At 28.1% G+C, this 14,204-nt stretch overlaps 1 protein-coding gene across 1 annotated transcript; it reads right to left on the bottom strand.

Annotated features, from left to right (window-relative positions):
- Positions 1–2,292: 2,292 nt before the first annotated feature.
- Positions 2,293–11,286, bottom strand: LOC142239939 (uncharacterized). The gene is made up of 7 exons (XM_075311673.1): positions 10,905–11,286; positions 9,793–10,814; positions 9,481–9,705; positions 5,844–5,938; positions 5,743–5,773; positions 5,451–5,614; positions 2,293–2,488 (listed from the first exon to the last, which is right to left on the bottom strand). The coding sequence occupies exons 1-7, from the start codon at positions 11,284–11,286 to the stop codon at positions 2,293–2,295; spliced, it is 2,115 nt and encodes a 704-aa protein (XP_075167788.1).
- Positions 11,287–14,204: the final 2,918 nt, after the last annotated feature.

Genomic DNA, 14,204 nt, shown 5'->3' on the forward strand with positions numbered 1-14,204 from the left:
CCGTATTCGTTGTGCTTGGATTCTGCGGCGACTTTCTTCAGATTTCTCTAATGTACGCAATGTGCTTGATCGAAATCTTTGTGACAGGATTCGAATTTCATGCTGTTGGTTTGTCTCTGCTTGTCTAGAAGTTGTTGCTCTATTTCTATTTTCTTCTAAACGCAACTCACGCTCTTCTTGCGACTCTTTATTCCTTCTTTGTTTTAGTTTCTGCGATTTTATAGAAAGTTTCGTAAGAGTTGCCTTCTTCTTCATTGGCATGATTTAAAAATTTATTACAGGAGTTACAGAGTTGTTACAGAGTTGTGAATGCAAATGGTAATAATCGAAGGTAATTATTGCTACACACTGATTTCACACTGACTACTTTATCGGTAATAGTTATGAAAGGTAAAATAACAAAGTCACAATTTAATAGTTTTTTAATAAAGTTCAAGTAAATCTGCTTGACCGTTTCCGACTTCAAGCAAATCCGAAACTTGAAAAAGGATCGGCAAGGGGGAGGTACGCCTCCGACAAAGGTCCCTTCCCTGATTCAATTTCAGAAAATGAAGTTGCGGATCTTTGTCCCATAGTCTCCCCCAACTTTCACTGAAAATTTTAAGCAAATCGAAGAACGTAAGTCAAATTAACAAAAAGTCGGGCAAGGGGGAGGTACCTCTCCACGACCGGATATAACAAAAGGGAGTACCTTTTTCTACCAAATGATCATATTTTACCTTCGGTTCAACCGTTTGCGAGTTCAAGCAAATCTGAAAACGTAAGTCCAATTCTAAAAAAATCGAGCAATGGGGTGGTATCCCCACCCCCCCCCGGGCCAGAAATATAAAAATGATTTACCCTATTTCTACTACATGATCATCCTTTACCTTCTCTTAAAATTTCAAATAAGTCGGTTCAGCCGTTTCCGATTTCAAGCAAATCGGAAAATTTGAGCTCTATTTTCAAAAAGTCGCTCAAGGGGGAGGTACCCCCTCCCGACCAAATTTCGAAAAAAAAATTTGCGAATCTTTGTCTAGGGATCACCCCCTACTATCCCAGAAAATTTCGTGCAAATCGGTCAACTTTGGTCTAATTTTCAAAAAGTCGGACAAAGGGGAGGTTCCTCTCCGCGACCATATGTCAAAAAATGAGGTACCCTATTTTCAGCACATGAGTGCCCCCCACGATCTCTGAAAGTTTCAAGTAAATCGGTTCAGCCGTTTTCGCGCCAACCCGGAACATACAAACAAACAAACAAACAAATAAACAAACATAATTTGAATTTTATATATATAGATTTTTTCAAAATTTTATTTCTATTAGAAAAAATTGTCAAATTTTATTTCTATAGCAAATTTTCTCAAAATTTTTTTCTTACTGATACTCACTGCTATAAAAAATCGTTTTCAAAATTGTATTACTATAGAAATAATTTTTTCTATATAAAATTTAGTCAACATTTTATTTTTATAGAAAATTTAGTCAAAATTTTGTTTCTATAGAAAATTTTGCAACATTTTATTTCTATATAAAATTTTATTTACTAGACAAAAATTTTTCCAAAATTGTATGCTCACTGATACTCACTGCTACATCGAAAACTTGTAGAAATGACTCAAATTTTAAAATTTTTCAATGAATGAATCTTAAATGCATTTTTGCGAAATTGTCTAAATAATTATAAATATTTCCCAAATATTGCCCGAGATTTTGTAGAAGTCTGATTTGAGATTTTATCAAAATGTAGATCTAAATACAAAGTTGTGCAGAGTATATTATAATCGGCCCGCCAGACTTTAGACTTTCCATGCATTTTTATTTTTTGTTAAAATTGTGTTACGTCCCATAACGTTAGATTTAAATTTTAAGTACATAGATTTTGTAGAAGTATATACAATTTTGTCTAAATCGATTCAGATTCAAATTCATGCATATGGGAATATAAACCTTTATATAGCTCGCAACAAATTTAAAGGATTTGAGATAGTATCAATAATTTTGGTCCACAAATACATATACTGTTGGTATCTTCTCATATTATGATGGGTATTTATAACATTATTTTATTTATTAAACATTGCCCTAAATTTGAAATATAGAGTTCAATTGGCATCTAATGTGAAATTAAGACCTTTTTTGCACACATTAATAAATACGATACTTTATATCGATCCACTTACGGTACCCCCACAATAGAACCACAAATTAGCGGTATTAAAATGAGATTTAGTTATATTACCCGGAGTCGGAGTGGAGCTGATGAAAAATGCTGGAGTCGGAGTCGAGCAAAATTGGCTCGACTCCACAGCCCTACTTCCCAACACCGATATCATGTATAATCATCCACTTGTCCCTGGAATCTACAGCAGAATTAAAACGCATAGCGTAATATTCGGTTTTCGCCGCATTGATATATCTGTTCGCTATTCTCCTCGCCGATCGATACTCCTCTAGAAGTTGAGGTAATCTAAAGCGTTTCCATCGAGAGTATGCAATATCCCTTTCCCTAATAGCAGTCTTAATTGTGCCGTTAAAACAATTTGGAGATTTAAGTTGTCGTTAACACATTTTTAAAGGAATTCTTAAAAGTATCCGCTACTCTGGCTGGGAATCAATACCAAAATCATTTGAGTAAAGACTAAATCTTTGAAAACGGGCATGCTCTTTTTTTCAGTGTATGTGCCCATATATGTGCCGACTTTTTTGGAAATCTATGCCACAAACATAGTTTTCCCTGTATGCACGTATTAAATTAAATTATTAATTAAATTTAAAAAAAAGTTATTATTATTTATTAATTAAGACAAAAAGAAAAAAAAACAAGTATATACAGCAGTAAGTTCGGCCGGGCCGAATCTTAAATACCCACCACCATGAACCAAATATTAGGGTTTCCTTTGAAATTTCAGGAGGGCTTGAGGACACTTCCCGAAGATAAATTTAAAGATTTCATCCATGAGGACTATATCAGATTCTGGATTTATAAGAACCATTTTTGTTTGAGTTTTAGAGGAATCATTAACATCTCTTGTAAGTGTGCAAGAAAATTATAAAATAGCGTCTTGATTTGAAATCTTAAATCTGTAGAAGTAAAATCTGGAAATTTTACATTGAGTTTCAAGCAATTTTCATCATCAGTGCGCCTTCTACACCCTCAAGAAGTGAAGTCGGTCTATATGGAAGCATTACCAAATGGACCTATAAAAACCTAATCCGATACACGTTTTTGTGAGCCTAAATACCAGAATATTTACAATTTCAGGCAAATCAGATAAAAACTACGGTTTCTAGAAACCCAAGGAGTTAAATCGGGAGATCGTTCTTATGGGGGCTATGCTGAAATATGGACCGATGCTCACCGTTTTCGGCACACCTCTTTATGACCCGAAAATACCTCTAGATTTCCAATTTCAGGCAAATAGGATAAAAACTTCGGATTCTAGAAGCCCAAGAAGTAAAATCGGGAAATCGGTCTATATGGGGGCTATACCAAAATATGGACCGATCCTCACCATTTTCGGCACACTTCTTTATGGTCCTAAAATACCTCTAGATTTCCAATTTCAGACAAATTGGATAAAAAATAAGGTTTCTATAAGCTCAAGATCCCAAATCGGGAGGTCGTTTTATATGGGGAACATACCAAAACATGGACCGATACTCACAATTTTTGGCACACGTATTTGTGGTCCTACAATACCTCTAGATTTCCAATTTCCGGTAAATTGAATAAAAACTGCGATTTCTATAAGCCAAAGAAGTAAAATCGGGAGATGGGTCTATATGGGGGCTATACCAAAATATGGACCAATACTCACAATTTTCGGCACACGTATTTGTGGTCCGACAATACCTCTAGATTTCCAATTTCAGGTAAATTGAATAAAAACTGCGGTTGCTATAAGCCCAAGAAGTAAAATCGGGAGATCGGTCTATATGGGGGCTATGCCAAAACGTGGACCGATACTCACCATTTTTGGCACACCTCTTTATGGTCACAAAATACCTCCAGATTTCAAATTTCAGGCAAATTGGATAAAAACTACGGTTTCTATAAGCCCAAGACCCCAAATCGGGAGGTCGGTTTATATGGGGACTATATCAAAACCTGGACCGATACAGCCCATCTTCGAACTTGACCTGCCTGCAGACAAAAGACGAGTTTGTGCAAAATTTCAGCACGATTGCTTCATTATTGAAGACTGTAGCGTGATTACAACAGACAGACAGACAGACAGACAGACAGACGGACAGACGGACATCGTTATATCGTCTTAGAATTTCTCCCTGATCAAGAATGTATATACTTTATATAGTCGGAAATCGATATTTCGATGCGTTACAAACGGAATGACAAACTTATTATACCCCCGTCACCATTCTATGGTGGTGGGTATAAAAAAACATCGTCGCCAAAAAGTAGTGAAAATGCTCTTTTTGGATCCGGAAGTAGTGCAAAGTTGGCGCACTGGTAGAACAAAAATTTAATGAAATTTTCTTTGTGTGGATATATTTTTAAGGCGCCAATTGTTTACTTGCATTATTTTACTTGCAGCATACTCTCTAGGTCTCTCTTTCTAAACACATATATGTTTATATGCTATTTCTAAATTCATATATATGTTTGCATCCAAGCATATTAACATAATATGTTCTAACATATTAACACCGTTGTGCAATGGTTAGCATGCCCGCCTTACATACACAAGGTCGTGGGTTCGATTCCTGCTACGACCGAACACCAAAAAGTTTTTCAGCGGTGGATTATCCCACCTCAGTTATGCTGGTGACATTTTTGAGGGTTTCAAAGCTTCTCTAAGTGGTTTCACTAGAATGTGGAACGCCGTTCGGACTCGGCTATAAAAAGGAGGTCCCTTGTCAGTGAGGTTAACATGGAATCGGACAGCACTCAGTGATAAGAGAGAAGTTCACCACTGTATTATCACAATGGACTGAATAGTCTAAGTGAACCTAATACATCGGGCTGCCACATAACCTAACCTAACATATTAACATATATGCCCCAAACATGTTATATTGTATGCTAATGTTCACAAACATTATATGCTTGCACTTAAAAATATTATGTTAACAAATTTGAGTTCCAAACATATAATTTTTACACCCAAACCTATGAAAAACAGTCTTTTTCGTCCGTGTGGGAAATTTAGTTACGAATTTACTTGAATTTTTTATTTGTTTACAGGCGAACTCTCCTAATGATATCAGCAGAATTGTTGAAGATATTTTGGTCACGTTCAGACTTCAATATTTGCATATCAGTGTGCATAATATAAAAATTTATAGCTTTTTGTTTTGAATTTTTATGTATCTACATTGATTTACATTTTGGCCTTTTGATGTTAAATTATTACAGTTTTACACCTGGCTTTATGATGTCCCTCATATATGTGAGACATATAAATTTGCCTTTGGCTTTGTTGAAACAAATCTCTTAAGCTTATTACCCCGTTTTATGATTGTGTTTCCTAATATCGTACATACTCGTTGGTTTTTTTGCAAATTGAATACCAACATAATATCCTTTGAGACAATCGTGAGATTTTCCAAGTTCCATTATATGAACGCTGTTGGTGACAACAACAAAATATTGAACCGTACAGCAGGAGCCCTTGAAGGGAAAGCGCAAAAAAAAACAACATTTATTGTCATCATGTAAACCACGACTTGCCAAGAGCAACACACATGCCAGGATATGAGATCTAAATGCTTTCCACGAAATAAAAAGGGGCTTCTCACTCTTGTTACCGATTTAACCGGTGTTTTTTTTCTGGTTTAAAAAGAGTGGGGAGGGGATTTTTTTAAATTTTCTGATATTCATACGCACGCACCAGAAATACCTTTCATTTACATTCACATTTCTTTGTTGTCTTCTTAAGTTGGCATTATCGTGAGGTGAGGTGTATATGGAAGGTAGATAATAACCGAAAATGCCCTAAATAAATATACATAATAATTGTTTAAAAATTAACATACAGACAAGTGTGTTGGTAACTCGTATGCATAAGGCATGGTGATAAATTATAAATTTGTAATTTTTTCATGAGGCCATACCTGATGATAATAACTTTGACATTTATGTGAAAAGATTTTGCTTCAGGTGAATACAATTAAGTGTTGGCCAAGAGGGAGGTCGGGAAGATGAATGAATGGCTTTACAGAAGAACAAGGGTAAAAGAGCTCTTTTATGTACAGTACAATTATGAACTAAATGAGCCTTTTTTTTAGAAATGGTCGATCCCTATATACAGAAAAGGAATATGACCACCACAAATATGTTTCAGTGTTACTTTTTCTCGGGGAACTTGGAACATTTTTGTAAGTTATAAAATTAACTTAGTACTAAGCAAAAAAACAATAAAAACTTTTCTATAGAAATAAAATTTTGACAAAATTTTCTATAGAAATAAAATTTGGACAAAATTTTCTATAGAAATAAAATTTTGACACCATTTTCCATAGAAATAAAATTTTGACAAAATTTTCTATAAAAATAAAATTTTGACACAATTTTCTATAGAAACAAAATTTTGACAAAATATTCTATAGAAATAAAACTTTGACAAAATATTCTATTGAAATAAAACTTTGACAAAATTTTCTATAGAAATAAAATTTTGACAAAAGTTTATATTAAAATAATATTTTGACAAAATTTTCTATATAAATAATATTTTGACAAAATTTTCTATAGAAAAAAAAATTTTGACAAAATTTTATATAGAAAAAAATTTTGACAAAATTTTATATAGAAATAAAATTTTGACAAACTTTTCTATAGAAATAAAATGTTGACAAAATTTTCTATAGAAATAAAATTTTTACAAAATTTTCTATAGAAAAAGAATTTTGAAAAGATTTTCTATAGAAATAAAATTTTGACGAAATTTTCTATAGAAATAAAATTTTGACACCATTTTCTATAGAAATAAAATGTTGAAAAATTTTTCTATAGAAATAAAAATTTGTCAAAATTTTCTATAGAAATAATATTTTGACAAAATTTTCTATAGAAATAATATTTTGACAAAATTTTCTATAGAAATAAAATTTTGACAAAATTTTCTATAGAAATAAAATTTTGACAAAATTTTCTATAGAAATAAAATTTTGACAACATTTTCTATAGAAATAAAATTTTGACAAAGTTTTCTATAGACATAAAATTTTGACAAAATTGTCTATAGAAATAAAATTTTTGCAAAATTTTTCTATAGAAATAAAATTTTAACAAAATTTTTCTATAGAAATAAAATTTTAACACAGTTTTTCTATAGAAATACAATTTATAAAAAATTTTCTATAGAAATAAATTTTGACAAAGTTTTCTATAGAAATAAAGTTTTGACAAAATTGTCTATAGAAATAAAATTTTAACAAAATTTTCTATAGAAATAAAATTTTATAAAAATTTTCTATAGATATAAAATTTTGACAAAATTTGCTGTAGAAATAACATTTTGACAACATTTTTTATAGAAATAAAATTTTGACAAAATTTTCTATAGAACTAAAATTTGACAAAATTTTCAATAGAAATAAAAATTTGACAATTTTCTATAGAAGTAAAATTTTGACAAAATTGTCTATAGAAATAAAATTTTAACAAAATTTTCTATAGAAATAAAATTTTATAAAAATTTTCTATAGATATAAAATTTTGACAAAATTTGCTGTAGAAATAGCATTTTGACAACATTTTTTATAGAAATAAAATTTTGACAAAATTTTCTATAGAACTAAAATTTGACAAAATTTTCAATAGAAATAAAATTTTGATAAAAATTTCTATAGACATAAAATATTGACAAAATTTTTTATAGGAATAAAATTTTAACAAAATTTTTCTATAGAAATAAAATTTTGACAAAATTTTCTATAGAAATAAAATATTGACAAAATTTCCTATAGAAATAAAATTTTAACAAAATTTTTCTATAGAAATAAAATTTTGAGAAAATTTTCTATAGAAATAGAATTGCGACAAAATTTTCAATAGAAATAAAATTTTGACAATTTTCTATAGAAATAAAATTTTGACAAAATTGTCTATAGAAATAAAATTTTAACAAAATTTTCTATAGAAATAAAATATAGAATAAAATATAATAGAATAAAATATAATAGATATAAAATTTTGACAAAATTTGCTGTAGAAATAACATTTTGACAAAATTTTTTATAGAAATAAAATTTTGACAAAATTTTTTATAGAAATAAAAAAAATGACAAAATTTTAGGTAGGTGACAAACTTTTCTATAGAAATAAAATGTTGACGAAATTTTCTATAGAAATAAAATTTGGCAACATTTTCTATTGACATAAAATTTTGACAAAATTTTTTAAAGAACTAAAATTTTGACGAAATTCTTAATAGAAATAAAAATTTGAAAAATTTTTAATAGAAATAAAAGTTAAAAAAAAATTATAAATAAAATTGTCTCAAAAATTTCTATGGAAATAAAACTTTACAAGAATTTTTTATAGAAATAAAATTTTGACAAAATTTTCAATAGAAATAAAATTTTGACAAAATTTTCTATAGAAAAAAAATTAGTTATATTTGCTTAGTTCGGCTTGAGGTCATGTGAATAAAAACAGATGTTGTTGTTTTTTGAGTTGTATTTTTATATTTAAAATTTTCCAATATTTCGAGACATCTCCGATGCTCGTCTTCAGGGAAATTACTTTAAACAAAAAGAAAAAACATTTATCACATTAACAAAAAAATATATCATTACATGAAAAACACAGATAATTACATTTAAATTTAAAGAACAGTGAACTTCTTTACAAGGGAGTATATTTACAACTAAAAGCTAATCTGTCTTTCTATATTTTTGTACAATATTTCTATAAATATGTGCACAATGGTCCGTATCAGTCTTAAAATTCATTCGTCTTTCTGCAGGTACATTTATAATATGTAGCATCTCCAGAGTAAATCTCCTTTTATAATTGGTTTCTTGCGTCAAAATATCTACGTCCTTAAAGTTTGGTTTGTGTCCTGTTAAAGTGCAATGTGCTGCAAGTGCCGTCTTTTGCTCCAAGGACTTATCAGTGGCTTTCTGATCAGATTTATGCCCTGAGAGTCTAGTTTTTAATTTGGTTTTCGTTGTACCAATATATACTTTTTGGCAAGTATCAGAGTCATTTCCATTGCATTTGATCTTATATACTACGTTTGACTTGTCTTCTTTCTTAATTTTAGATTTTGTCTTGCTGAAGAATTGATTTACTGTATTATGAGTCCTTTGTGCAATTTGAAATTTGTCCTTATTTAGCATGTTAGATGATTTGAATCTTTCCGAGAATTGGGGGACATATGTCAAGGGTTTATAAATTTTGGGTTCAATTTCTTTTACATGTTGTATTAGGTCGTCAATCGTCTTATTCGGGAAATCATTTAATCGCAATATGGTCCTTATCTTATCTTCGTTGTCCTTATGAAATATTTTGTCGCTGATATCGTGTACTCTTCTTATAAAATTTGTAGCCGTATTCATTATAACTCGTCTAGGATGTTTGGAGTTGAAATTTATCAATCGTCCTGTGGCTGTTGGCTTTTGATACCAGTTAATTTTTATTCCATTTCTGTGCCTTAAAATTATGGTATCTAAGTATGGTAACTTGTTGTCCTCTTCTGTTTCCATCGTAAATTGAATTTGTCTATCAAAGGCGTTTAAAGCTGATAAAGTGGCCTGAACGTCATTTTTATTCAAAATACAGAACAGATCATCTACATATTTTGTCATTATTTTTGGTTTAATAGTCAATTTTTCCAATACTGAGTCCAAGAGTACTTCCATTACAATATCGGCGATAATAGGTGAAGCTGGTGATCCCATTGGCATTCCTTTACGTTGCTCATACACCTTGTCATCATATACAAAATATCTTGAGTCCTTTATACAAAAAGTTAACATTTCTATAAAAATATCCATCGGTATCTTCGTATAGTCCTTTATTTCGTCCCATTTTTCTTTTATAATCTTAATCGCCAAATTTACTGGAATGCTTGGAAAAAGAGATACTACGTCAAACGAGATCATTGTTTCATTGTCCTCAATCTTAATATTACTGGTTTTATTCTTAAATTCAATTGCGTCCTTTACATTATATTTGGAATCTTTCGTCAAATTTTTCAAAATATTTACAATATATTTTGATAGTTCATAAGAGGGGGAATTTATTGAAGAACATATCGGTCTTACAGGAACTCCTTCCTTATGTATCTTCGGAAGTCCATAAATTCGAGGGGCGTTAGCAGTTTTACATATCAATTTTAATTTTTCGTTGGTGTCAATGATGTTCATTCTGAATAATTTTTCCACCAGTTTGTTATTTTTGGTTTGTAGTGTTGATGTCGGATCTCTTTTTAAGCGTCTATATGTACAAATATCTCTTAAAATATTTTTCATCTTTATTTCATAATCGTCTTTATACATCGCTACGGTTTTTCCCCCTTTATCAGCAGTTAGAATAAGTAAATCTTTATTTTCCTTTAGATATTTCCGTGTCTCCCCCACTGTGTCAAGTATAAATTTCTCTTTCTTATTTGGTTTAGTCTTTTGTATGTGGTCATCTATAAGAGAAGCTAAACGTACTCTCGCGTTCTCTTGTTCTTCTTTATTGTCTAATGTTTGTATGCACTCATCGCCTTCAGCTATAACATTGAACAACGGAAAGGAAGTTGTTGTTGTCGGAAGAGAAAACTTGGGTCCTAGAGAAAGCAGCCATTTAACATTAGTTGGTATGGTTTTATTTGTGAGGTTCTCAAACCAACTTGTTTTGTTGTTCATGCCAAGCTCTACTTGTTGTTGTTGTTTTAATGCGTTTAGTTTTTTAATGTGAGTAGTTTTAATTTTATAGTTGTGTGATATTCTGAGAGTATTTTCACTCTCAATGAATTTGTTGTAGTCATCCGTACTCATGACTTTGCTTAGTTTATCTTTAGCATTAGAAATCATTATTGTATTTTTGTGTATTTGCATGTGTTTGTATTGTATGATGAGATTCAATACTTTAGTGTGAAAGTTATAGTTATGCTTTTCTAATTCTCGTTTGAATTTTGGCGGCAAGTTGTTAGTATTGAAGATGTTATAAGTATGTGTTGTTGTATTAGTGATGAATTTTGGTATAATACCTGCTTGTTTGCATTTTATTAGAAAAGTGGTTGATGCCTTTAGGGATGCTGCTTGCCTGTTACTTTTGGAATATTGTTTGATTATATTTTTCGTTTCTGTGTTATATTTATGTTTAATGTTTTTGTAAAGTTTCATTTTGAAAATTATTGCGGTGTGCCTTCCGTGTATTTTGTTGTTTTAATTAGTTGACCTTTAAACTTTTAATTATATTTGCTTAGTTCGGCTTGAGGTCATGTGAATAAAAACAGATGTTGTTGTTTTTTGAGTTGTATTTTTATATTTAAAATTTTCCAATATTTCGAGACATCTCCGATGCTCGTCTTCAGGGAAATTACTTTAAAAATTTTGTATAGAAATAAAATTTTGACAAAATTTTGTATAGAAATAAAATTGTTTGCAAAATTGTCTATAGAAATAAAATTTTTCAAAATTTTTCTATAGAAATAAAATGCTGACAAAATTTTCTATAGAAATAAAATTTTGACAAAGTTTTCTATAGAAATAAAATTTTGACAAAATTTTCTATAGAAATAAAATTGTTTGCAAAATTGTCTATAGAAATAAAATTTTTGCAAAATTTTTCTATAGAAATAAAATTTTAACAAAATTTTTCTATAGAAATAAAATTTTAACAAAGTTTTTCTATAGAAATACATTTTATAAAAAATTTCTATAGAAATAAATTTTTTTCAAAATTTTCTATAGAAATAGAATTGTGACAAAATTTTCAATAGAAATAAAATTTTGCAATTTTCTATAGAAATAAAATTTTGACAAAATTGTCTATAGAAATAAAATTTTAACAAAATTTTCTATAGAAATAAAATTTTAACAAAAATTTCTATAGATATAAAATTTTGACAAAATTTGTTGTAGAAATAACATTTTGACAAAATTTTTTATAGAAATAAAATTTTGACAAAATTTTCTATAGAACTAAAATTTGACAAAATTTTCTATAGAAATAAAATTTTGACAAAATTTTCTATAAAAATAAAATTTTGACAATATTTTCTTAGAAATAAAATTTTGACAAAGTTTTTCTATAGAAATAACATTTTGGCAAAATTTTCTATAGAAATAAAATTTTGACAAAATTTTCTATTGAAATAAAATTTTGACACAATTTTCTATAGAAATAAAATTTTGACAAAATTTTCTATAGAAATAAAATTTTGACAAAATTTTCTATTGAAATACAATTTTGACAAAATTTTCTATAGAAATACAATTTTGACAAAATTTTCTATAGAAATAAAAAAGTGACAAAATTTTAGGTAGGAATAAAATTTTTACTAAATTTTCTATTGAAATAAAATTTTGATAAAATTTTCTATAGAAATAAACATTTGACACCATTTTCTGTAGAAATAAAACGTTGAAAAAATTTTCTTTATAAATAAAATTTTGACAAAATTTTCTATAGAAATAATATTTTGACAAAAGTTTCTATAGAAATAATATTTTGACAAAATTTTCTGTAGAAATAAAATTTTTACAAAATTTTCTATAGAAAAAAAATTTTGATAAGATTTTCTACATAACTAAAATTTTGACAAAATTTTCTATAGAACTAAAATTTTGACAAAAATTTCTATAGAAATAAAATTTTGACAAAATATTCTATAGAAATAGAATTGTGGCAAAATTTTCAATAGAAATAAAATTTTGACAGTTTTCTATAGAAATAAAATTTTGACAAAATTGTCTATAAAAATAAAATTTTAACAAAATTTTCTATAGAAATAAAATTTTAACAAAATTTTCTATAGATATAAACTTTTGACAAAATTTGCTGTAGAAATAACATTTTGACAAAATTTTTTATAGAAATAAAATTTTGACAAAATTTTCTATAGAAATAAAAAAATGACAAAATTTTAGGTAGGAATAAAATTTTGACAAACTTTTCTATAGACATAAAATTTTGACAAAATTTTCTGTAGAAACAAAATTTTGACTAAATTTTCTACAGAAATAAAATTTTGACAAAGTTTTCTATAGAAATAAAACTTTGACAAAATTTTCTATAGAACTAAAATTTTGACAAAATTTTCTATAGAAATACAATGTTGACAAAATTTTCTATAGATAGCTTAAAACAAAAGATTTTTATGTAGAATAAAAATTATTACTCGTGCAGAACTTCCAATTATTTTTCTACAGGAATAAAATGTTGACAAAGTTTTCTATAGAAATAATATTATGACAAAAGTTTCTATAGAAATGAAATTTTGAGAAAATTATCTATAGAAATAAAATTTTGACAAAATTTTCTATAGAAATAAAATAGCTTAAAACAAATGATTGTTATATGTTGCTTCTAAAAAATTTGTTATGTGTAGCACCTAATTGTTTTTTTATATTTATTTTCATAATTTATTATGAGTTAATCTTGTAATTAATAAATAATAATTTGTTATGAAGTGAAAAATAAACCCAAATCTGGAGAGGCTTTCTGGGAGAGAGTACAATATGTATATTACAAACTTTCACAACTCAATATCGAACATAAATTGTGATATAATTATATCAGAAATTTTTTGACAACGTTATTTATTAAAAAAATCATATTTTACGTATGCTATAAAGATATTGTTATTGCATATACAAAAAGTTGTTATACACAGAACCCTGCTCTATCTCTCTTATCGATGTAATAAATATCAATTTGTTTCACAAGTGTCATCAATAAATTTAGAATATTTTATTGAGATTCCTACACGAATAACATACATATCTTGTTCACATCACCAAATGGCGTAGAAGTCTTGTAAATAAATGTATTTTTAAAGTAATTTTTATTGAATGAAAAACAATATATGATAACAACCGTAACGATATATCTGAAAAAAAAAAATACAAATAATTCAATATTGTAGCATACCTTCAGGCTGATGACAAACATGATACAATTTCGTTTTACAATATTGAAATACTTTTAATTAAAGAATAAATTGAGAAACATGATTTTTTGTTGATTTAGATAGAGCACATAATCAATTTGCTACAATTGCAAAAAAATTGATTCATTCATCCATCATATGTGAAAT

Source organism: Haematobia irritans, chromosome 5 (genome assembly GCF_050003625.1).
Source record: "Haematobia irritans isolate KBUSLIRL chromosome 5, ASM5000362v1, whole genome shotgun sequence".
In the NCBI taxonomy this organism is placed as follows: Eukaryota; Metazoa; Arthropoda; class Insecta; order Diptera; family Muscidae; genus Haematobia; species Haematobia irritans.